The sequence below is a fragment of the Vespa mandarinia genome, chromosome 6 (assembly GCF_050613455.1).
Source record: "Vespa mandarinia isolate Hongniang chromosome 6, ASM5061345v1, whole genome shotgun sequence".
Taxonomy (NCBI): Eukaryota; Metazoa; Arthropoda; class Insecta; order Hymenoptera; family Vespidae; genus Vespa; species Vespa mandarinia.
In genome coordinates, this window is record NC_140815.1 from 3,822,961 (window position 1) to 3,848,482 (window position 25,522).

At 25.5% G+C, this 25,522-nt stretch overlaps 6 protein-coding genes, 1 long non-coding RNA gene and 1 other non-coding gene across 16 annotated transcripts; 2 read left to right on the forward strand and 6 right to left on the reverse strand.

Moving 5' to 3' along the window:
- Window position 1: 1 nt before the first annotated feature.
- On the reverse strand, window positions 2–1,887 carry LOC118440913 (receptor expression-enhancing protein 5). The gene is made up of 4 exons (XM_035864655.2): window positions 1,642–1,887; window positions 929–1,161; window positions 717–852; window positions 2–652 (listed from the first exon to the last, which is right to left on the reverse strand). The coding sequence occupies exons 1-4, from the start codon at window positions 1,766–1,768 to the stop codon at window positions 606–608; spliced, it is 543 nt and encodes a 180-aa protein (XP_035720548.1). The 5' UTR covers window positions 1,769–1,887; the 3' UTR covers window positions 2–605.
- Window positions 1,888–2,587: 700 nt separating this feature from the next.
- betaCOP (coatomer subunit beta) lies at window positions 2,588–6,735 on the reverse strand. 2 transcript variants are annotated; one of them, XM_035864217.2, is made up of 10 exons: window positions 6,604–6,729; window positions 6,047–6,456; window positions 5,624–5,957; window positions 5,270–5,558; window positions 4,860–5,200; window positions 4,521–4,785; window positions 4,055–4,422; window positions 3,525–3,969; window positions 3,156–3,391; window positions 2,588–3,067 (listed from the first exon to the last, which is right to left on the reverse strand). In XM_035864217.2, the coding sequence occupies exons 2-10, from the start codon at window positions 6,412–6,414 to the stop codon at window positions 2,837–2,839; spliced, it is 2,877 nt and encodes a 958-aa protein (XP_035720110.1). In that variant the 5' UTR covers window positions 6,415–6,456; window positions 6,604–6,729; the 3' UTR covers window positions 2,588–2,836. The 2 variants fall into 2 exon arrangements, with proteins under 2 accessions (XP_035720110.1, XP_035720109.1); XM_035864216.2 differs by having other exon boundaries at window positions 2,589–3,067; window positions 6,047–6,441; window positions 6,604–6,735.
- A 113-nt stretch (window positions 6,736–6,848) lies between these two features.
- LOC118440749 (uncharacterized) lies at window positions 6,849–14,428 on the forward strand. 4 transcript variants are annotated; one of them, XR_014982260.1, is made up of 6 exons: window positions 6,849–6,965; window positions 12,707–13,035; window positions 13,536–13,728; window positions 14,016–14,104; window positions 14,181–14,234; window positions 14,343–14,428. It is a non-coding gene; the product is annotated as an uncharacterized LOC118440749 (long non-coding RNA). The 4 variants fall into 4 exon arrangements; XR_014982261.1 differs by lacking the exon at window positions 6,849–6,965 and adding an exon at window positions 11,350–11,495 and having other exon boundaries at window positions 12,972–13,035; XR_014982262.1 differs by lacking the exon at window positions 6,849–6,965 and adding an exon at window positions 11,353–11,495 and having other exon boundaries at window positions 13,913–14,104.
- Window positions 7,563–7,634, forward strand: TRNAQ-CUG (transfer RNA glutamine (anticodon CUG)). The gene has a single exon. It is a non-coding gene; the product is annotated as a tRNA-Gln (tRNA).
- Window positions 7,817–11,222, reverse strand: LOC118440747 (putative cytochrome P450 12b2, mitochondrial). Of its 2 annotated transcripts, none has more exons than XM_035864218.2 (9): window positions 11,084–11,222; window positions 10,446–10,656; window positions 10,095–10,338; window positions 9,800–9,999; window positions 9,488–9,689; window positions 9,179–9,335; window positions 8,841–9,089; window positions 8,167–8,382; window positions 7,817–8,071 (listed from the first exon to the last, which is right to left on the reverse strand). In XM_035864218.2, exons 1-9 carry the CDS (start codon window positions 11,087–11,089, stop codon window positions 7,964–7,966), a joined length of 1,593 nt encoding a protein of 530 aa, XP_035720111.1. In that variant the 5' UTR covers window positions 11,090–11,222; the 3' UTR covers window positions 7,817–7,963. The 2 variants fall into 2 exon arrangements, with proteins under 2 accessions (XP_035720111.1, XP_035720112.1); XM_035864219.2 differs by having other exon boundaries at window positions 7,819–8,071; window positions 10,446–10,669.
- Window positions 14,429–14,509: 81 nt separating the features above from the next.
- On the reverse strand, window positions 14,510–15,657 carry EMC4 (ER membrane protein complex subunit 4). The gene is made up of 3 exons (XM_035864221.2): window positions 15,422–15,657; window positions 14,899–15,170; window positions 14,510–14,825 (listed from the first exon to the last, which is right to left on the reverse strand). Exons 1-3 carry the CDS (start codon window positions 15,478–15,480, stop codon window positions 14,629–14,631), a joined length of 528 nt encoding a protein of 175 aa, XP_035720114.1. The 5' UTR covers window positions 15,481–15,657; the 3' UTR covers window positions 14,510–14,628.
- Window positions 15,658–16,437: 780 nt separating this feature from the next.
- LOC118440877 (protein fem-1 homolog B) lies at window positions 16,438–21,131 on the reverse strand. Of its 3 annotated transcripts, none has more exons than XM_035864561.2 (12): window positions 20,847–21,131; window positions 20,308–20,470; window positions 19,907–20,081; window positions 18,782–18,999; window positions 18,357–18,697; window positions 18,108–18,268; window positions 17,885–18,045; window positions 17,663–17,806; window positions 17,354–17,583; window positions 17,154–17,270; window positions 16,952–17,058; window positions 16,438–16,824 (listed from the first exon to the last, which is right to left on the reverse strand). In XM_035864561.2, the coding sequence occupies exons 2-12, from the start codon at window positions 20,458–20,460 to the stop codon at window positions 16,667–16,669; spliced, it is 1,965 nt and encodes a 654-aa protein (XP_035720454.1). In that variant the 5' UTR covers window positions 20,461–20,470; window positions 20,847–21,131; the 3' UTR covers window positions 16,438–16,666. The 3 variants fall into 3 exon arrangements, with proteins under 3 accessions (XP_035720454.1, XP_035720453.1, XP_035720452.1); XM_035864560.2 differs by having other exon boundaries at window positions 20,308–20,479; window positions 20,847–21,130; XM_035864559.2 differs by lacking the exon at window positions 20,847–21,131 and having other exon boundaries at window positions 16,439–16,824; window positions 20,308–20,833.
- Window positions 21,132–21,659: 528 nt separating this feature from the next.
- Rheb (Ras homolog enriched in brain) lies at window positions 21,660–24,895 on the reverse strand. 2 transcript variants are annotated; one of them, XM_035864639.2, is made up of 7 exons: window positions 24,681–24,895; window positions 24,010–24,069; window positions 23,806–23,924; window positions 23,556–23,627; window positions 23,107–23,314; window positions 22,893–23,022; window positions 21,660–22,804 (listed from the first exon to the last, which is right to left on the reverse strand). In XM_035864639.2, the coding sequence occupies exons 3-7, from the start codon at window positions 23,852–23,854 to the stop codon at window positions 22,715–22,717; spliced, it is 549 nt and encodes a 182-aa protein (XP_035720532.1). In that variant the 5' UTR covers window positions 23,855–23,924; window positions 24,010–24,069; window positions 24,681–24,895; the 3' UTR covers window positions 21,660–22,714. The 2 variants fall into 2 exon arrangements, with proteins under 2 accessions (XP_035720532.1, XP_035720531.1); XM_035864638.2 differs by lacking the exon at window positions 24,010–24,069 and having other exon boundaries at window positions 21,661–22,804; window positions 24,681–24,894.
- Window positions 24,896–25,522: the final 627 nt, after the last annotated feature.

Here is a 25,522-nt window from a genome sequence, read left to right on the forward strand (position 1 = left end):
ATAAATTTATTCTTCAGTTTATTTAAAGCACAAAAAAGAAATAAAAGTAACAATGTTTTAGATTTAACGGAAGATCTAATCAAGGGAAAAGATTATTTAATAGATCAATGTAGCATACAAGGTAATAAGGATGTGTAGTATCTATGTACATATTTCATTATAAAATATGACAATTACATGATTTGATAGATATCTGGTATAAGTATAAAAATACTCTATTGCTTTTTTACATGATTTTTCGTGACTATTACATGATCATATTTAAGGTACATGTAAATGAAAAGCAATTTTTACTTATAAATGTTACATTTAAAAACATTTAAAGGCAATTATAATATAAGTTTTTGAAAACACTACATTTATTTTTAAGCTTATCTGCCATAATCGAAAATAAAAATGATGTTTCAGATTTAAAAAATATTTGATTGTAGATTAGAAATATCTTAAAAATGATTCCAATCCTAAGAATGTTATAAAAATTTCAAATAGCACTTTAATTCATGGGCACAATATGATTATAAAATGCTCAATGTAATTTTTGCATTATATCAAGCTTGGTGATTTCAGGATAAAAACAAAAATATACTATAATGCAAACATTACTGTTAATCTCGTTTGTCTGCTAGAACTGCATCTACTGTAGCTTTTATTGCTGAAATCATATTATTTAATAAATAAACAAATATGTTCGATATTAATTTACTTCAAATAATTACCATTATCGCGAGTATTTGATAGAAATTTGTCCACATGAGAATGATATTGCAAAAATTTTGGGCGTACAATACGTCGATAAATAATCAAAGAACCATTATATTCCATTGGAGCCATTAACCATATGTAGAAGATACACTATAAAAACAACATAGAAAATTTTTACATCTTATTTAAAATAGATAGAATATATATAATTCCAAATTTTTTATACCTTTAATAACCAATAAAAAGGAAGCCAACATACGATAAATTCTGAAAAGAATTCAATGATAGTAAAGAGAGCGAATACAATCCAATAAGTAAGCCATTTTGAATCATCATTCTTGTTAGGACTTTCTAAAGCTTTCATCGAATAATATGCAGGATAAACAAAACCAATAATATTACACACTAGCTGTTGTCCAACTCCAATTAGTAAATATAATGAGAAAATAACTATAAATCCTAAAAAGTAAATTAAAACTATTTAGATAAAGATTCGATAATAATTTTATATACATACATACATATATACATATACACATAGGATTAATTTATTACAGATACTTAACTATTTATATTTATATACTTTTCCTTAAATATAAATATGAATATAAAAATAAGTTGAGATAATAATATAATATATATATACATAGTATGATCAATCAATAAATACAGGCAACCCCTTCTTCAAATTATTTTTCGTTATAGATTTATTTATTAAAATTTAATATTAAATATTATAAAATGAAAAAGAAAAACAAAATTATATGTTTATTTTAAATATTAATAAAAAAATATAAACAAATCTTTTTCTTATAATTTTAAATTGATATATGAATTGTATCTTTATTATATAAAATATATAAACATAAAATAATTTGTATAAAAAAGATCATTAAAAAGTTCATTAAAAAGATAATTAATGTAACATTATGTGCATACCAACAAATAGGTATAGTCGATTGATTCCAGTTTTTTCTTCAGCAAATGCAAATAGCTTCACCCATGGTTTGTTTTCATCCTTCAACGTTTTTTCTATTGATTCTTTTATAACTTCTATCCTTGACATCTTTAATTTGATGAAAAATACAATTTTTTATTTTATCTAAACTGTTTTTTTATTTTACCTATAGGCTGTAAATTGACCGTTAACTCTAGTAGACAAATCTTACTAAACTGGTAAACTGTTCAAAACAGTGCTTCCAATCTCAATAAAAAAAATTTCCTATTAGTTATTTTGAAATTTTCTCATTTTACCTATTAGTCTCCAAAAATTTTGAAATATCAATTTTTTATTATGTCTATAAGATTTTCAATCTGAAATATCAATTTCTTAAATAATCATTACGTTTTTCAAATAAAAATTAAGATTAATAATTTACATTTACAGGGACGCTTTGTCTATATTTTATTTCAAGAAGATACAAAGTACAAAGATGGCGTCTCTTTGAAAGATAAAGAGTAACGTAATTTTTGAATTGAAGCAGGTATGAGGATAAATGTCATTCATTTAAATGTATCCATCAGAATATAAAAACCAACACATCTAATTATAATATTATAAAAATGTTGATATTTTTATCGTTCAATTTTACAAAATATACGTATATATGTTTATCTTTATATTTATTAATAATTATAAGAATACAAATTTTAATATAGAAACATTTAATGTTTATTTAAGGATTCTCTATATTTTTATAAAAATATATAGAAGCTTGTATTATAAACAAATCATTTAAAAATTCATAAATCTCTTACGAACTTAAATTTATTTATATTTCCAATAATTATCATATTGTTGGGGGAATATTATTCATAAAAATAGATTGTTTATAAAATATAGACAAATGCAAAAGATCTTGTAATTTATTTTCAATAAAATGCCTTGTAAGATAAATTATTATAATCATTAGTCAAGAAACATGTATAGCATATAAACATTTTCCTCATGAAATATTCATACTAACATTTACTTTATATCTGTAAATTACTTCGCAATACGTTTACTTAATCTATAAGTATATTTTATCTGTAAGTTTACTTTTTATGAAAATCTAGATTTTATTAAGTGCATATTGCACAAATTACATTATACTGAATGAATAATTATTTTTTAATATCAGATATGTACAATTCAAGCAGTTTGTATGATCTTGTTTTGTGGTCCTTTTTGTGTTGAATTAATCTTGTCACCTAAAGAAAGGGCCATACCTTGACTTTTAGCCCTAATGCGAATATGACCTAATACTGGAGCATCTGTTTTATTTAATGGTTTTTCAATTGACAAATTAGCTAATGCATCTTCACCAAAAATAGATTTAGCATACATATTAGCAGCCATGAAACCGCATTGTCCAGAAAGAGCCTATTTATTAAAATACAATAATCGTTTTTATATGACATTTGATGATATAATAATACATAAAAATATATTTAGTACATAATAAAAATACCTTTTCAGGAGTAAGACAACGCATATTTGTAGATTTTAATAAATGGGCTAAATATTCTCTTAAATCAGAAAGACTTGTATTTACAGAGACTTTATTTTCCCATTCAAATTCGGCCCACATTTGTCGGAATTCAGCATCAGTACATGTTGCTGGTACTATATAATCCATTATATCAATATGAATATCGTTCAGAACAACAACACTTCTATCAGATCCAGCACCAGATACATCATAAACTATATAAATATTAATATAAAATATTATACTATAATTAAAATGAATTACATAACGATAAAAAACAACAAAATGCTTAGTCATTTCTACAATTGCTTAGTTAGATTAATTAGTTAATTAGATTATAAAGCTTACCTATATTACCAAATATAATTCCATTTTCAGTAGATGCTACTTTTACATTAGCTTTGATACTTGCAAAATCTCTTGGAGCTAATACAATAGGCTGCGGACGTTCAACCAATTTTAAGTCTCCCATTGTCGCTAATTCTAAAGTACAATTTTGTAAGGTATCTTCCGTTTGATTAACGATTAATACATCAAGCACAATATCATATTGATTAACGTGGACAAGTGCTTCCGCATATACTGGATCTGAAAATCCTGTAAGCTGTGTAACTTTACTTAAAGCACTTGGAGATGGTGTATCTCCTGTTGCTCCAGGTCTTCCAGCAACGGCTACAGTAAGACTTTGTTCGAAAACATCGCCAGCACCACCAGTCAAGTCAGAGCCACGATTAAGTTGTAAAAATTGTATAGCATCATCAACTTGTACAATATTTCCTGGTTTTTCTTTTGCCTGAATATTAGAAATCATTTTAAAAAACTAATGTTAATATGTTAGATAGGATATATTGCTATTAACTTGATGTTACATATATAACCTTTTGATTTTGAGAATCCTCTTCTGCTTTAGCTGCTAACATTCTACCTAAAGCTTCACGGCATCCATTTGTAAATACTTTTTGTAATAATGGAGTTGGACAGGCAAGAGATCTTAAACATAAAGAGATTCTTTCTGCGTCATCATGTGTCATTGCTTTGGTAGGAAGTCCAGATCTACCCAGTTGTAAAACACTAGACATAACAAGCATTGCTTCTGCTTGTAGTTTATTACTTTTATGAGGGTTGTTTTCGAGACTTTTATATCGCAATGCTAATTTGGCTATAGTTGTAGCTAAAGATGCACCAATAAAAAAATCACCATCCATCATATACTGTACTAGAGGTGGACGTTTTTCTTCTTTCCTTCCTGTTTATAAAGTTATGCATGTTTTATGTATATTTATTTTAATACTTTAATAATAATAATATTTGTATTCTGCACAAAATATGAATTGATTACAATACCTTCTGCTGTGGTGCTAAATGCACTTTGAGTTGCATATGTTCCATCTGATGTAACTAACTGTGCAGGAACTGTTTGCTCACTGTCATCTTCATTTGATTTTTCCCCAGCTTGTCTTTTATTTTCTGCTTCAAGTAATGGTAATTCTCCTAAAGCAGCGCGTATACGATTCATTACTGCTTCTATATCTTCTTTTGATATTGCATATTCACCAAGTATCCACAAAGCAGCTCTATGAACTTTGACTGATCGAATATGTGGGAAAACCTAAATTGCAAACATAATAATTTTTATTAGAATATACATTATTTATTAGGTGATTTAATTCTATGCTATTTTACCTCCAGAAGCTTCTCAACGATAAGTGGTCTAAGATTTTCAAATCTTTGAATAGCTTCACGGACAAAAACTAGAACATCAGTAGCAGCAGCTTCATTGTTTTCTGACAAGAAATCTGTTAGCACTGGTATGACTGTTGCTGCAACATCTGAGAATTTAATTGAACAAGCATGTAAAGTCCTTACAAGTAATTGTCGATATCTTCCAGCATCTTCATGTTCACCACCAGCAGTTCTAAGAACTTCTTTTTTTAAAAGTTGAACCATTTCCTCAACTGTACGATTAGTTACTAAATCCATTGCTAAAGCTAATGTTTTTGTTCTTACTTCTAATGCAGGTGAACCTATAATATAAAATATTAATAAAATAATATTATTTAATTAATATTTCAAAAATATTAGAGAAAATATACCTAAAACTCTAAGCACATCCATAACAAGATCTTGAAGAACTCTTTCATAGATAGGGCTATCTTTCATGGCAATTAGACGATCAAGTACAATAAGCTTCACATTGTTGTCACTTTCTTTAACAACTAATTCAATGTAACAAGATGCTGCTGCTTTAATTGCTGTTGGTACATTAGAGAGAGTTATTAAAGTACCAGCTGCTTCATAACGTACAGCTGCACTAGGTGAATTTAATAAACTGTAAATACATCTAATAAAGCGTGCCCTTTCGGTTGGATTTGCTAAACAAACCTAAAATTGATATATTTAAATTATTAAGTTGTTGAATAATAATAAATTCTACCAATAATACATACCTTATAAATTAATTCCACAATAACTAATTGTAAAATATCTCCGAAACTAGGCACTTGGTCTAAACATGCAGCTAAATAAGCTAAAGCTTTATTTTGATCTGCATGTAATAACATCAAAAATGCATTTCTTCTACACGACATATCTTGTTCTCCTTCTAAATATTTTGCTATTAAATCTGGTGCATCTGGTATTAGAAATTCAAAATTCCTGTATATAGTAAAAATTGCTAACACTGCATTACGTCTGACATAAGAATGTCTATGTTCCAAACAAGCTGTTATCGATGGCATAAGAGGTTCTAAAAGTTCTGGTTCTTTCAATTTACATAAAAATCTGAAAATGATCAATATTTCAAGATTTTCTTTATATTATCTATATTCTAGATATTATCTCTCTTTATTATTAAAAATACATATCAATACCTTAAAGTTGATCCTCTTACAAATTCATTTGGATGTTGCAAGTCTTTTCTATAAGCATCACATACCAAAATCATTTCTTGAAGTAGTTTTCCATCGGGAGAAGTTTTTGGAACGATTTCCCAAAATATTAGAAGAAGTTTTTTAATTGTATGATCTTGCAATGGTAAAACAAATCTAATGATTGTCATAAGTAAACCTGGTAAACGTTCGCCACTTAAAATCATATAAATAGTTTTCTTAAGTGCTTCAATTTTTGTATGAACATCGCCTTTTTCAAGATCTTGTTTCAATTGCAGCTCATTCAAAGGTTCTGTATCCGTCGGTATGTTAATTAAGGTATAACAAGGTTGTTCTACCAAAGTACTCATTTTGCTTTTATTGTTCAATCCACTGTGCTGCAAAGTATTTGACTGTATTGAAATATTGAAACATTATAGTAGCAACAGAAATTTTATTAGAGAAAATCATGATACATAAAAAATAAGGTTAATTCTTTTTATTAAAGTATATACAGCTTTATTCAACATATCAATATACCTGAATTATATTATACATACCTAAATCAGAAAAGATCTTGTAAAGAATACCGTTGATAATATGTATTAAAGATATTTATCATTTATAAGCACTAGATTTTACAAGAACATTTCTAAGTAGAAGAGGAAACGGCATACGTGTCAACTTCTGATGCTACTGAAAAAAGAGATGGCGCTAATAATAGTAAATCTTTAATGTGTTTATCTACCTTGTGCATCTAATGTTAATACTAATGCGTATTAATATTAAACAATTATACTTAAAATATTATCGGTAGTATTACTAATTCGTTATTTGATGTAAATACTAAATTATACTTAATTTATATATGTATATATGTACGTATATAGGATGTGTAAAAATGTGCGGCAAAACTTTAAGGGTATGTATTACTGATCAAAACAGATAAAAAAAAGATCATGAATTCAAAACATAATTTTTTGAATCTTTGTATGTGTGTGTGTGTGTGTGTGTGTGTGTGTGTGTGTGCGTGTGTGTGTGTGTGTGTGTGTGTGTGTGTGTATAAAAGAAGGATATTCCACTATATAAAGTAATAGAATAGCTATAATATGTCAATATAATTAATTTAAAACGATGTATCTATGTGTGGATAGATATTATTGAATCTGTACTGCTATATAATATTATTTCATAATAAATATAAATAAAAATATTTATGATGTAGGACCAGAAATTATTCTATATAAATTAAATAAATATGAAAATTGTTGTTCGTTAATAATACACAAAAAGAAAGAAAATTCGATAAAATTTATATAGAAAAATAAAGAAATCTTGTAGATAATAATCTGTAATTTTTATGAAATTATAATCAAAATAATAATACAAAATAACAACGAAAACGAAATAAAGTGTGTATACAAACAGCATATAAAAAAAATTAATATTTAATAATTTTTTTTTATATATAATATATTATCTTTATCTAAAAGGGTTAAATTTACCGCTATTTATACAAGGTCCCATGGTGTAATGGTTAGCACTCTGGACTCTGAATCCAGCGATCCGAGTTCAAATCTCGGTGGGACCTACCCTTTTTTATTTTTTTATTTAATTTTCATTTATAAGTCAGTACAAATGTTATACATATATAATAAAATAATAATAGTTATATTCTTTACAATAAAAATATAAATTTACTTATAAATGTTTTTGGCAATAAAGCTTTATTATTATTATTATTTAAGTTTTATTATTTGATCATATAATCATAGTCTAAAAACTTTATTTAATTTCCTAATTAAATTAAACGTTGACTTTACCATTATCTTTTTGCGTCATGTTTTTTCTACCACGTCATTATCAGTATTCCTCTTTTACACTTTATCCACTTCACGTAATAATTCCTTATTTTTTCAATTACAAGTCTATTAATTTAAATTGTAATGGAGATGCGATAGTATTGATTAAACGATTGTGTAATTTTAAAGGTGAATGATGCCATTCGATACGGAAATTTTGTAGTAACTAAATAAATCATTAAAATATAAAATTTCACAATATATATATTAAGTAATTAATATATGCATATATTATGTATTATAATTAAATAATCAACAAACCTTTAACACTAAAATTTCAATTTCAAATTCAGCAAATCGTCTACCAATACATGTACGAGCTCCAAAACCAAATGGCATGTAAGAAAACGGATGAGCGTTTTTTGCTGATGGAAATTCTGTTTCTCCTCGTATCCATCTTTCTGGTATAAACTCACCTGGATTTTTGAATTCTTTAGGATCTATTGCCAATAATGAATGTCCTAATATAATATCACACTAAAAGAAAAAAAAATATTTGTATTTATATACGTATATATATGTGTATATATATGTGTATATATGCGTATGTATGCATGTATGTATGTATGTATGTATGTATGTATGTATGTATGTATGTATGTATGTATGTATGTATGTATGTATGTATGTATGTATGTATGTATGTATGTATGTATGTATGTATGTATGTATGTATGTATGTATGTATGTATGTATGTATGTATGTATGTATGTATGTATGTATGTATGTATGTATGTATGTATGTATGTATGTATGTATGTATGTATGTATATATTTAACACACACACATACACACACAAATGTATTTTGGACGTTTATAAATCTCTCTCTCTCTATCTATCTATCTATCTATCTATTTATCTATCTTTAGATCTATTTTTATTTTTCACTCTTTCTCTCTTTCTCTCTAAAATTCAATGGTTAAATGTCTTACATCTTTCGGTATATTATATCCACCTATAACAATATCATCTCGTATGGTTCTAAGAGTACCTATGGCGATCGGTGATAATCTAAGAGATTCTTTAAGACATGCTTTTAAATATGGAATCTTTTTCATAGTTTCTACTGTAATTGGTGATTCTTTATCAGGTAATGCTAACTTGATTTCGTTGTGCAATTTTTCTTGAGCTCGTGGATTCATTGCTAAATGATACAATAACATTCCGCATGTATTACTTGTCTGAAAAATAGATTAGATTATTTTATATGATTATATATATTATACTTATTTTATATGATTATATAATAAATGGATTTATTATTATCTACCGTATCAACACCAGCAGTTAACATATCTAATGCCATTACATAAGCAATTTGCTCATCAATAAACAAAAGTTTATCTAATACGCTTCGTTCACGCGTATTGGATGTCGTTTTATTATGTAATTTTTCTTTCGCCTGAGTAATATATTTAATTGCTATTCTGTGAATAAAAACATATCGAATTAATTTTATAGGTAATAAAAAAGTATATTATTTTACGAAATATATTATATATTATAATACGAAAGGTAATAAAAAAAATATATTATTTTACCTAATATTATATCTACATATAAATATAAATGATATTACCCATTAAGAATATCTAGAACATTGAAAAACTTTTTTAAAGTACGCGTGTTATATATTCTCCACAAGGACGGCATTAGCTCTAAGCGAAACATAAGATTGAACATGTCATGTATGCTATCGATCATTTTCTGAGGTTCCGAATCTTCAGCTATATTAGATTTTAAACAGCCCAATCGATGATTTAACGCGATTGCACATATTGCTAAAATAAAAATATTAACAATGTGTTAATAACTTTAAAAAATTTTCTTACGCTTTTCTCTTTTTTAAACCAATTTATAATAATATTTGTAGATATAATAAAATATTTACATTCTAATGCCCATTTATTCATTTCGTTATTAAACGAAGTGGGTAGTTCCAACGTAATAGGATTTCTTAATTCTCCTCGTATCTTTTGTATAAATTCTATAGCAATTTCAGTCATTTGTCCAATATGTGGATTAATAACACGTGGCTGCATCATGTGTTGATTAACTTTTGTCCGAAAATCATACCAATCTTTACCTTGACTAAATCAACATTATTTTTCAACTAAAGTATACTTTTTTATTTTCTTAATTAAAATTTTATTTTCTTATGATAAATAAATCAAGTTTATGCTGACCTCGTTGTTAAACCATATTTTCCTTTATAAATCCATTCTCTATTTATGCGATAATAATGCAACGATTCCATGGCGATCCTTTGCGGCCATGGACCTTCTGTACGATATACCTTTTCAATTAATGTCGAAGAAAATATAAAAATGGTCTTACGCTTATTTGGCAAACCATCTATCTTAACTATATCTCCATATTGATCACGAAGCATTTTTAATTGTGTTACAAACGCCTTATTTCCAAATTCGCCTATATTAGAAGTATTATATTATAGAATAATTAGCGATTAAAAAGTTTTTCTTTTTTTTGTAAATAATAAATATCTGCACATATATGTATATTTAAATATGTCATACCGATAAAAGGTATAAATCTAAAAGTATTGCCTATTAACCATATCGGTTTTGGTCCAGGTATATCGTCATAAGAGCGAACAGTTGTTATATTATCATTTGTTTCGATCGAATATGGCACAGTTTTTATACAACGTTTCATTAATCCATTAATGACGGACATTTTGTTGTAATTATAAAAATTTAATCTCACACTCATTGTATGCATATAAATCTATATATTAAATCTATATATTAAAAAAATATAATTATTTCGAATATGATATTATAAGATAAACCAACAAGTGATTAATATTAAGATAAGCTATAAGTATTTTTACAGTAGGAATATGAGTATACATATATATACATATATATATATATATATATATATATATATATATATATACACTGTACTGTATCAATATTTAAATTCCTAACTATAGATATATACATATATATAAGAGAAAATTAAACAATTAGGTAGACTGGATGGTAAGAGTAATAAGACGGAAGAGGAAAAGATCGAGGCAAAAACTTGAATTATACTTCGCACATATAAAAATGTTATTAATATTTATACATAATGATAATTAGTATTACATATAGTGCTACGTGATATTTCAAAACTAATAATTATATTGAATTATTTAATATCATACCTGCATTGAAATAAATAAATGTTAGACGTATAACAAAAATTAATTTTTCACTTCATAGAACGTAAAAGAAAACGTAATGTCATTTAAACTTCAAGTATTTTCACTTCTCACGTTTCCATACTGTATTATCTCTTGAAAGACCAACGAGATACTGCACTTGAGAATGGAAATAAATAAATTCCTCGTACAGAATAAAGAACAGCGTTTATGACTAAGATATATCTATCAAACGTTTCATTTAGTCATTGCGTTTTAACTCGAACAGTATACTTATAAGGACATAAAACGTTTTTCGCTTATAAACTTTACTACATGCCATAATAGATGTGTCCTTCATAGTCACTGTTAGTCGATCATTTAAGCCAGTGATTCTCAACCTTTTATAATTCACGTACCTTCTGGAAATGTGTATGTAAGTGGTATATAAATAGATAAAACTATAGTTATATGTATATAAAATAACAATGGAAATAAAATAAAATATGTTTTATTATTAAAAATATATATATATATGTATATACGTACAAATGAAATTGTGTATTTATAAACTACATATATCGATAAACAAATTATTTGTGTAATGCAATTAGAAATGATATTAAGTTAAAGTAATTATTATGAAAGTATAGTTAAGATGAATGATTTATTATATATGTATAAGATAGTTTTTATTTTTTTTTTTTTACATTAATCGGAAAGATACATTGTACGGAAAGTCCATGGTCACAAAGAGTTGCGAATGTAATCGTTGTATTATTAAACCAAAAAGTTTACCTACGCTCTAGAAATATTCTTGAGAGAAATCTCTTATTTGCATTTATACATAGACGTAATATTACACAAAATAATATGTTTCTATTACATTTATAAATTTTATATTTGTACTTATAGAATAGTAATTAAGTATTCTATTTAAATTAAATTAAATTAAAAATTTTATCTTTTATATAAGTAATATATACATGTATATACATATTATTTTTTCTTTCCTTATTTCTTTTTTATTAATTTCACGTAGTGAGATCGCAAACTTAGGAAGGAATAATTAATAAATAAAATTATTTTATTAACATTTAAACAACGTACGAGATATATGAACTATATAAGTAGCTACCATTTAAACACTATAACATTCTTAGGGACATTACAAAGATAATATGTATATATTATCTTATACTATCGATCAATACATATACTGTAGATTTAAAATTGACCGTGTTGAATATACACCGGTTTAGATTTTAATACGGGAGTCTATAAATGGGTCTTCAGATGCAGCAACCTCTACGTAGCGAGACCTGATTCCGATAGTACTTGCGATATATCGAAATCTTATGGTATAAATAATACCGAGCGAATGGTTGCGTCTGGGTTGCATCTGGGTTGCGTCTAGGTTGCTTCTGGATTGCGTTATTTCAAGAATATCTTTTGAATCTAATTTCAACTCGAATATATCGAACATAAATATACTAATCATTACATTTTACATTGTTAATCATACTTCAATAGATAATTAGATGGGATATGGTAGAATTCTAAAATAATTGCTTAGAGAACTTTTCTATCACATTTATTTCATTATTATTCTCATTTATTTTTATTTATTCCTCTATTATTTATAAGTTTCAGGTACTGCCTTTGGGAGTAGGGTTGGATCCATGGGTGTGAGCCCCTGACCACGCTGCTTTCTCAGCATCATGTAATCTTTGAGAAGGAGGGTCCTTAAGTTTTAACCCTTGGGGTGGGATGTTATAATTTTGTTTGGGTGAAACGATCTTCGGGATGTATACCCCTTGTTCTCAGTTTTATCTATTTCACGCGGGCGCACGTTTCTTTACTTCTTTATTTCTTTTTTCTCTTCTGTTTTTATTTTCTTTTTCTGTTCCAGGTTAGATCATTGAGAGGTGGTTCGTCGGTAGAGTGGATGGTCCACGAGGTTTCGGTACATCACCGTAAGTATCGTCTAGAGGATCGGTTCGTCATTGTGGGATTAAATTTTTCCACGAAAAATTGTGGAACCTCTCCGCGTTATATGCAGAGAGGATGTATCTTTTTTGTTCCATAAGAAAATATGCTCGCGCGTCGGCAAGTGTATTCGTGGGCGCGAGATCTACTGAGTGCTTTAATATTTGAAATATCGAAAGCACGATCGGTCGTGTGCGTGTCTGATGCTGATGGTATAAAATGATAGAGCTATCCGTAAGCAGGGTCTTATCCCGAAAGAAAAAAAAATGCTAATTAATTGGACATTAATTAAATGATTTATATATGATATATATATATATATAAAATACAAAATATAAATAGATATAAAAGTTTCTCTATAATAATTTCATCATAGATTGTATTTCTATTCTCTATAAAGTTCAAATTTAGTTAAGTTCAATTAAAGTCAAGTTATATTAATAACAAATATTAATTATTTTTATCATTTTGTTGTTTCATATATAAGAACCATATGAATCAACCAATCAATTTGTATTGAAAATATCGTTTTAACATACTTTCTTGGGATTGGCTTAACGAGATTTTCAACTGCTTGGACGCGCCAGGTATCTACCAATCCCATTGCAAGGTGCAGACTAGCCAAGTCTAACGTTAAAGGAACGGAAAAATGGAGTCGGGTTAATATACTCTATTAAAATGTACATACTTCTTTTTAATTCCATTAGAAATATACTGTTTTCAACTATACGTCATTTTTTTGTTCTTTATTTTTTATTTTTTTATCACACTATCGCTTTATTAATGCCATCTATAAATACTTATTTTCATAACAGTGAACTTTCAAGGGCACAATAATTCTATTGAATTTTTTTTTTCGTTAAGGTTAAAGAAAAACGTTTCTTTGAACTTAATATCTTCTTATTAATACTGCTATATTTAAGGAAGAAATCTTAATAATTTGATATCATTATTTGTGATACTACAGTGTCGATAGGGATAGAAATATCAAGAGATTTTAGAAGATTTAGTGTTTCTTATATGAAATTAATATTCCCTCACCAAATGTGGAAAATGGTAGTACGTTGTACATAACTACAATATTGGTTAAATATATTATTCCCATTATATTATAAGTATTTCTTATTTGCAGATATGTTTCGGTCTTGGAGTCTATACCGGTTTATATCTAAGTCAGAATTATGAGGTATGATAACAAATAGTATAATATAATTATCTAAAGAATAATAACCAACACAATATAGTAAATTATATATTAAAATTACTAAAAAATATTTTATCCAATACATTGTAGATTCCAAAAGTAGATGATCCAAGTATGATACTGGCGAGATTAAAAGAACTTGCAGAAGATTATAAAAAAAAATGAACTTTATATTATTATATATGTGATAAATGTAACAATATGTAATATTCTTAATTCATAACAATGTAAAAATATATGTACACATAAACTTGCTCTTTTATATTTCTTTTAATTCATGTTTTAATAAATTATTTATTTAGACTAATACATTATTTATTTAAATAAACATTTTGCAATTACAATTTTTTATTTATCAATTAATAAATATATAATATTAGATATATATAAATCCTCCACCAGAATATTCTACTCTTGCTTGTGGTTCTACAAATGCCAGCCAATCAGATGCGTGTGTTGGTAATAAACCCATTGACTGACATTTGTATAATGCTAAAGCGATGTTTACTAATTGTCCAAAAAAGTATACAAATTTTTGACCAAATGCATGTGTTCCTTCTATCACCTTAAATGCTAAAAATATATATATATGATGTTATTGCACTAAACAGTTATCTTTATAAAATAATTACATACTATAACTTACTTTGTTGAAGTGTGAACAATGCTTTGACAGGTCTTATAATTAACATACCAACCATCATAATAGGAAATATGGAAATAGAATTACCAGCCATATACATTATGAATAAATTCATTGGAACTTGCTTAAGAGGTCCTAAAGCTAAATCCCAAGATTTTTTTATTATTAAATGGTTTGAATCTGTTTCTCTAAGGTATTCCACACTCTGAAATAATGCTACTGTAGGAGTATAGCCTGGAGGAGAAGGTATATCTGTATTTTTCTCCTGTTTATTCCTATAAAAAAGTATGAAAGTATCTCATTATTATTATTAAAAAATTAAAACATATAGTAAAGCATCTTAATTTAAAATAAATTTATTATTTTTGAAAATTACAATTTCCAAAATAAAATTTAAATTATAGCGATCATTGATATTTGTATCATTATATGGTTGATCATTATTATAAAAATAAAATGAAACTTTAAATTTACATAAAAATAATAATATTTACATTTTTATGAATTGCAAAAATAGGTTACGTACTTGTGAGAAAAATCTAATGCCCATTTCGATTTTTTGAAATTCTGTTTGGTAGTTGCCATTATTTCTTATTATCTTTGTCAAACGTATATATTTTTGTTAAAATAATTTATTAAATTTATAATTAAATAACCTATAATGATAGAACGTAAGATTCAATTGATAACAAATGATTATAAGCTATAGAACAACCATGGTATACGAATACATTGATTGGACAACTGATGTATTTATATTAACTGAACTATCATCATGATTACGAATGAATATAATATTAAAATATAGTAACAGAATATATAGTATAAACTTTTACGAATTCGTTGAAACTATAAATAATATTTCAGTATAAAACATTACAGTGCTATACTATTTAATATAAATAAAAATAGAAATAAAGATATGATTGCTTATACAAACTTTCCGTTGAGGCAAGATCAGTTTCCATGAACTAAATCTCTCACGAATATTATATTTACATTACAATTTACATTCCACATTTGCATGTTTATATATATCAGTATTAATAAATTATATCACTTTTAGAGAATAAAGATTAAACATATACATATTTATCTATTTAATATTAATGTCATCAATACACACACATACGTCATTTTTTTTTAAGAAAAATAATAAATCATTATTTATAAATATGCATATATTTTATTTGATTATTTATAATCAGGTAACAAACTTAGATTTGTATAATTTAATCAATATTAATTAAGCATTATTATACAAATGCTAATATTATTATTAACATTATCATTAATCTTTTTTACACTCATTGGACTTTACATCATCACAAAATACCGTAAAAATCGTATAATTCTATATAAAATAAAAATGCTTATCTATAAATGTTTTTCTTGTTATATATATATATAAAGATATATATATATATATATATATATATATAAAGATATATATATATATATATATATATATATATATATATAAAGACATATATATATATATATAAAGATATATATATATATATATCTTTACAATTACTGTGTAATAGTTGGATGTTGTGTGTGTGAATTACTATACTAATAAATTATCTATTATTCATCACTTTACTTTACAAGAAGAGGAATAATCAAAATATGAGAACGGATATACAGGAAATTGTCATGATATAAATATGGATTCATTAATAACACTAACTTCAAATGTTTAGTTGGAATATTTTGCATTATTTTATACAATTGTTCACACGATAAATCAGAGAGATCAAAAAATAAATCAGCCTTGATTAAGACCAGGTCCATGTAATTCTATAAAACTTTCCAGGGAACGTGGTACATTACCACAATAAGATAAATTATACGTTTTTACTGCTTTTGCTGCCATACATTTTAAAGACAACTTTGTATGAGTACGTAGTACTATTTCAGCCACACCTGAAGAAAAATTATAAATATTTTCTAATTACACATGTATATGTATGTGTACGTGTGTGTATATATAAAATACCATTAGCCATTAAAATTATTGTCCATGCACAATGTTATTTTGAGAATAACATACCCGTTGCTACGGATTCATATGGAGTCTTCCCATTACTATTTACAATATCTATATGAGCACCAGCCTCTATTAGTTCCATAATTATTGAATAAAGAGTCATAAAATCACTATAACGATATAAATTTATGAATCAATTTTTAAGACAATTGTATGATAAAAAAAGGAGATTTTTCTATCAATATATAGATATATATAATCATACCTAGTTGCTTTTTTATAACAAACAATAATATGAAGTGGAGTATTTCTTTCATCATCCATTGCATTAACATCAGCACCACAACGTACTAATAACTTTGCAGTAGCTGCACATGGAAATCTATAAAATATAATGTTTGAATTATTAAATAATTAATTAATCTGTTTAATCTTATGTAAATTAATGCATAAAAGAGAACTTACTTGCATACATCATTCGTATGAAAATCATCAACTGGTGTTTCAGAATTGACAGCAAGATGTAGAAGTGTTTGACCATCCCTCATTTTAACTTGTAATGCACATAACTTGTGTACCAAATAGTGGGCTTTAGAAACATCTGCTTCATTGTAGTTTTTTTCATTTAATGTCATCAATTTTGTTAAAATTGTTAAAATATATAAAGTTGTTGTAATATTTGATTCTATCTCTTCCTAAATAAAAAACTTCAGATGTACATAAGTACTTTAAATTGATATAGTAAACAAAATAAATTACTTTTGTTATACTTACAATACATTGATCAATACCATCCATAGGATCTGGATTTTGCATTTTACTTTTATTACGTCCCAATTCTGTAACACATGCTTCTAATACATTTATAACTTGAGAAAAATCAAGATCTACTCCAACGTGAATCATTTGAGAGAAAACCTATAAATTATTTATAGACATTTCACACATTTCAGATATTATTTTCAAATAGATCCCCATCTTTGTAAATTAACCCACCTGTGCAAATCGAAGAAGATCTTTCACAGCAGATACATTATTTAATTGTCTTAATTTTAATGCATGAAGCCATAAATCAATACATCTATCAAACCTTGCATTATCTGCAAAAACAGCACCTCTAAATATTATAGGATGTGGTAATTCTGGATTGTTACATCCTAAAAAATATTTATTTATCACATTTCGAGTAAAATGAAATATATATATATATATTTTATACCTAGTATTCTTTCCCGAATTGCAAGAGACTCCATGTGAAGTGCATTGGGATTGTTTTTAATATTTTCTAATTTTTCTAATGTATCACATTCCTTCCAATTTTCATATGCTTTTACTGTTTCACCTAATTCTTTATACACAATATCATTAGGATCACTATATCTATAATTATACAAAAATATAATAAATTAAATATAAAATAAAAAATAAATTAAAACGTCAGATTAAGAAGAGAATAAATATTTCATACCTTAATTTCATTGCTTTGTGCAAATACATATATGCCAATGTTAAGTTATACGAATCTTTATCATTTGCATAAGATGCCCCAAGTAATTCATAAGCATCAATTACTTCCCGTTTTGTTACCTCTGTACGAGCTGCCAAACACTCTACTACAGGTGTACGCGTTCGTTCAGCAGCTGCTATCAAAGGAGTCACACCACTCAAATTTTTTGTTATTTTTGTACCATAACTTAATAATTCAGAAACTATTTGTGTATGACCACATTCTGCTGCAAAATATAATGCTGTTCCACCACAAAGAGCTTTTTCATTAGGATCTGCATTATTTTTCAAGAGAAAATTCACCTGCAACATACATGAGTAATATATAATATATTAGCGTTCATTAATTATTAAAACAGTTTAGATGATACTTTAAAATATACTAACAATATCTAAATGTCCTTTGTATGCTGCAATCATCAAACAGGTATTATTGAATTTATTAGATATGTGTATATTTGCACCATGGTCTATTAAATATTTAACAATATCCAACCGTCCCTCAAAGCATGCAGCTCGAAGAGGAGTAGAATTAGTTTTGGTTGGATGGTTTACATCTGCTCCAGCTTTAACAAGAGTTTTTACAACATTTAAATGACCTGCCCCTGAAAAATAAAATATTTAATAATTAATTTTAGTTAATACATTAGAATGTGTTAATATTTGTGTTAAGATTTTTTGTTAACTAGGAATATTATTCAATAGAAAAAAAGGTTAAGTTATGCTGAAATACATTAATCAAAATTAAATTATTACCATACCTTCTTTAATAAGGTACTATGACTTCATCAATAGAGCCTTTTAGCCAGCGGTTTCAATTAATTACTTACAAAAAGCCATTTGAGTGTTTTGAGGAAGTTTCGTTTGCCATGTTTTCTCCATTTTTATCCTGAAACTGTACAGTAAGCTACACTGGATGAACATAAAAAAAGGACAATAAATAAAACATTTATAAAAAATGCCACGATTTGTTATATTAGTTTTCTTCTGTTTATCAATATGTAAAAGAAAACTTTTTTATATATACATACATGTATTGTAATATTAATAATTTTAAATAAAACATTTTCCCTCTTTTAAAGACATATTTATAAAAAAGTATTTATGAAAAATATAGTCACAACATTGTGCAATATCATGTAAATGTGGCATTAATTTATGTTATTATATTTATAACTATAAAATACATATAGTATACTGTACTGTTTCAGTAAGAAATGGAAAAATCAGGGCTGCTATGTGCTTGTTAAATTTTACTCAAATAATTTTTTCAAAAGTTATTTAAACAATTCACAACAGTTAATAGAGAAATAACGTTTTTTTTTTTTCATACTCTTGCATTGAAATACTTAGTTGATAATTGATAAAAATTATTAAATTTAATGTTATAGTATTGAATGATTAGTTTTAAAATATAAATTATAATATATTTACAAATTCACTACAATCATTGAAACCTACAATAACATAAATAAAAATTAATTAAATATTTTATGATAGACAATATCATACCTGCGGCACACCAAAGGGCAGTAGCTCCATCAATAACATATCCATCAAATTTGACGATTCCTTCTTGTTCCAGATCAGGCTTAAATTTATCAATTAACATCTTTACAACCCTGTCATGTCCGTATCGTGCTGCAATTATTAAAGATGTACATCTTTGTCCATCTTCCAAAACTTTCTGTAAATATGACATTAAAATATTCATAAAAACTATTATTATATTATATATATATATATATATATATATATATATATATATATATACATGTTTAGAATATATAGAACATATTTTATTAATAATTTCATTGTTTCATAAGTAAAAAATATAAAAGTATCAGAATGTTTATAATGTATTTTATAAATATTTATAACTATTATATCGATAAAATATATGAAATATTTACCTGATTAATAAGATAATCAATATGTCCGGGTGGTTTATCACTAAGAAGACCGTACAATACAATTGCCATTCCATCTCGTGCAGCGTAATAAACTCTTTTAATCAATGATGTTGAAAGTTCTGTATCTTCTTGTGCAGTCTCAACAGCACCCATTTTCGTTAATCTATTTGAACTCATAAAATATATTTTTTCAATTACGTAGTAAAAATATCACTCCAGTTTCTAACAACGTAGAGCCGTAACCTCAAAGCTCGTATGTTTGTTTCTGTTTATAAGAATCAACGCACAAGAAATACATGGATTAGTTCTACGGACAACTATTTTAAGAACCGTTACACACAAAAATATATCGATCCTAATGTTATAAAAATAGCGATGACTTGCACTTTTGCGATAGAGAATTGGTTTCTCTTAACAAAGACCTGATTTGTTGCTTATAAAATAGTACTCGTTAATACTCATATTACACTGAACAATTAAAAACTCACAATACAAAGTTTATACGATTATTAATAATTAATATTCTTATTGGTATTTACTTTTTTTCATAGGTTTATATCCATAATAAATTTGATCAAATAACGTTGGAATATTATTTTGGAGATTCCTTTTTAATATACCCCTATTCGGACTACTACACGCTACACAAACACGTATTGACGCAAGTTAGTCCTCTCTCTTTTTTTTTTATATTGACGAAAATACACAATTGCACATAAATATCTTAATTCCTTTAATATTTCTTTTTAAATTTATTTATCATATATTGCTTTGACATTGTAACGTTCATTTATAAATGTACTATCTTAAGTCATGTAGGTCTACTCAAATCTACGATTGTTACGTATTTTAAGGATAAAATGTCGACGTATATATGTATATGTATTTGATTATATTCATATCTTTTTATTAAATACAATCTTCTTATTGTTTTTATTATGTCCATTACGTTTTTTATGTATGATTAAATAAAAAAAAAATAAATAAATAAATTAATAGAATTTATGACACAGATAGATAAAATATTGATATTATTATTATTGATTAAGAGACAAAAAATCAAAATTGACTAAATAATCGTGACTCCATAAATTTGAAATTAATCTTTTTAATTTTTTTTTCTATTAATAAATATTATCACATGTGAAATAATTGGGATATAGGAGTGAGAGATTGAGGTTACAAAGTTTTTAATATTATCATATAAAAATATATAAAAGTAAGGAAAATTAAATAATAATGTAATTTTAATAAATTTAATATTATCCGTATATTTTTAGAGTACGAAAGGTATTAGTAATACAATCATGCTATAAAACTATTTAAGAATGTTTATTTTTAATATACCATGAAATTAGCATGTATAATACACATATATTAAATTCATTAATAGAGCTGCACAATTAATATGTATTGAAGTAATATGTAATATAGCTATTTCCTATATTACGAAAGAGGATTCTATAAAAATCACAAATATATTTGACAATATAATTTACAATCCAACTTAATAAAGCACTGGTATCGATATAGCACTTCGATATGAAATCAAGTGTGTAGAACTAATAGTAATTTATATATCTAGTATGAATTTCGAAAAGAAAATTGCATTCATGTATACAATACTCCATTCTAGCAAGAATCTTATATTGTAGGAACACTTACGGCCAATAAATGTACATAATTACAAATTATGGACGTACATTATTACATATACCCATAATCAATTAATTTGATAAATAAATCAATAATTAAAATTGACTGATAAAATTTTGACTACTTTGCTAGTCAAATTTTAGTAAATTTTTTTATGGCCAAAATAAAATTATTTGAAAATTTATAAATACATTACTATGTAAAACGAAGAGAAATATCATTACTTAAAAAAAAAAAAAAACATTTATAGAGAATTTTATCAGAATATTTGGTTTCTTTATGAATATCTATTAAGTAAATATTTCATTTATTCATATTTTTTTCTTTTTTTCTTCTTTTTGTTTCTTTTTTTAAATAACATGTGCATTGTAATTATTGTAAGAGATTATACTAATACATAAAAAGTAAAATACAATTGAACATATTATGAAAGCTTTACGTGATTGTTAGATTACTTATAATTTGAAACTGAAGATCTGATCATCAGGAATTAGTACTAAATGATAAACTATGATCGTTCAAATTAATTTCTTTGTACATATTTTGATGTATGTTTAACATGTCATTTTAAAAATAGATAATTTCTTAATGTGTTCTATTCATACAGCACATAAGAAATGATGATCATGTTAAATGCATCATCATATACTTGATATTTTAATTTATGATTAACAAGTCTATGAAAATGCATTTTAATAAGTTTAATACGTTAATGTTATACTACAGCGATAAATCTAACTAGCTACCTGGCTCAAGAAATAACACAACTTGATTTTTCTTGTACATTTCCATCAGCCTTTTCAATTTCAATCAATAATGTGTGAAAAATATCAGCAACAGACTAAAAAATAATAAATAAATTATAAGTAAAAATACTTATAATTTATATTAAAATATGTTTCAATAATTATTACATTAAACAAATATACCTCATTTTGTTTTGCACTGGTTTCTAAAAATGCTGCATGCCAAGCGTCTGCTAACTGTTTACCTTGTGCAGTTGTTATCATTCTGTCTACATACAAATCAGTTTTATTGCCAACCAATACAATTGGAACACTAAAATTATTATGTTATTATTATTATTATTATTATTTATACCAAAATATTGTTATCATTACTTATATAAAAACATCAACATACTGGACTTTTCCTGTAATATCAAGTAGCTTATCATAAATAATTTGTACAACTTCAAAACTTTTTGCACTAGTTATACTATAAACCAAAACATAACCATGGATATCCATTGAATATTGAGTTGGAAATATGCTATATTCATCTTGACCTGCAGTATCCACTAGTTTAACCTCATAATCTTGACTATTTACTCGTGTACTTTTGGTAAATGCTGTAACATACAAATATCTAATTTTATAAATAAACAAAATATATACTATGATAAACAAGAATATGCCTTGTATAAAGAATATAAGAACATCAAAATTTAATAATGTCACTTTGAATAATGCTGAAATAAAGCATAAAAGTAGTATATATAAAAGACATACGACATATGCACGCAACACACGTTAACAATGCATAAGGTAAATTGAAAATAAGACAAAACATAATAAAAAGATACTTCTTACTGTTTTCTATCGTAGGGTCATATGAATCCACAAATTGTCCCTCGACAAATTGTATGCTTAGTGATGATTTTCCTGTAAGAACAAAATGATTATTGCATTAATTATATTAATTTAGAAAATATTAAGAAATAAGATTTGAAATAATATATTAGAAATTATCAAAATTATCTATATATTTATATGCAATTAATTGGCACATTGATATAATTAATTGATTTTTTTTAAAGAATATTCTTTTTCTTTCTCTTACCTACTGATCTATATCCCATAATAGCTATTTTCCTCTGTTTTGGTGGCATTCTTTAGCATTCATAAACAGAAAAATGTTATATATACTTCGTAAAAAAAAGTGCATACTCCAGTTAAAATCTGAAATCATAATATAAAATCTTCATATAAAAGTATATGTCTTTAGATTTAAGCGATGGGTTGCTAATTCTGCATAATCTCTTACTTTCATATGTCTAGAGATATTTAGTACATTTTCCATACTTTTAAATCCTGCACTTTTCACCTAAGATTGATGAAATATAAACAATATAAAGTTGTTAAGTAAAGTGACGAAGTAATTTTAGTATTTATAATATTAAATCTCTTCTCTATTTCATTTTTTTTTTTTTTCAAATTATTTGCTTAATTCTTACATAACTTTTTAATTATAATCATTAATGTACGCGTCACAATACAAACATATATAAATTTTGTTGAAATATTTCATCTTTGTAAAATTATAAAGACAAGAACAATAGTAAACTTTATATTAAATTTTTTATAAATATTGGTTAATATATTTTCAATATTAGAGCAATTTAATAAAATATTACTTTTTTTATTCTCATGATTTCTATATTCTTGTAAACAATAAGAGAATATATATATATATAATATATAATATATATATATATATATATATGTATATATATATAATTAAAAGATAAAAATATACAATCTTTTTATATGGGATAACAATGTGATAGAAATTAAAGGTTGTGAATGCATGCGTGAAAATAATATCGATTTATTATTTTGCTTGATGAAATAATTATTTCAAGGATAACATAAACATGAACGAAATGTATATAAATCTCTCTATATATTGAATATCGTTTATAAAAAAAAACGTACTTAAGTTTTTAATATTCCCATACAACCTCCTATCTTCATAAATTTATGATTTGCACAGCTTATCCTATAATGAAAAAGAAACTGCACATATTAAAGCACAAACACAATAAACAATATTACTTCTCTTATTTAGTTTACTACTACGCATAGTTTAATATAGTACTCAACGCGAAAGAAAGATTGAATAAAGTAAGCTTTACACTTGTCGACAAGTTATACACCTAAAGGCTTTCGCCATGTTTTTGATACGTTAAATTTGTATATAGACTCTTAAATACCAATAGGAATGTAATGTTAAAGAGCACTCTGTTGATAGAGCAATGATAATGGTGAAAACTCAAGGCTACAAAAGTAAGAACCAATCACAAGTTTCATAACATAAGGAAATTAAATTAAACAATAAAAATACAAGTTTTATTTACAACAGATTTAATTGGACATACGATAATAAAATGTATATTAAATATAATAAATTGTATTAATTTGTGGTTTAAAGAATAAACTATTTTACTATATGAGTAAACAATATTCATATTTTTAATGTACAAATTTTTATTGTTACAAATGTTTAACAACAAAATTTTTACAATTATTTATGAAAAATTTTAATAACAAATAATGAGGAAATATTTATTCAATAAATATTTATTCCTCTATTTTGGTGGCATTCTTTAGCATTCATAAGTAGAAAAATGTTATATATACTTCGTAAAAAAAAGTGCATACTCCAGGTAAAATCTGAAATCATAATATAAATTCTTGATATAAAAGTATATGTCTTTAGATTTAAGTGACGGGTTGCTTAAATAAATATTTATTCAATAATTATTATTCCATGAATT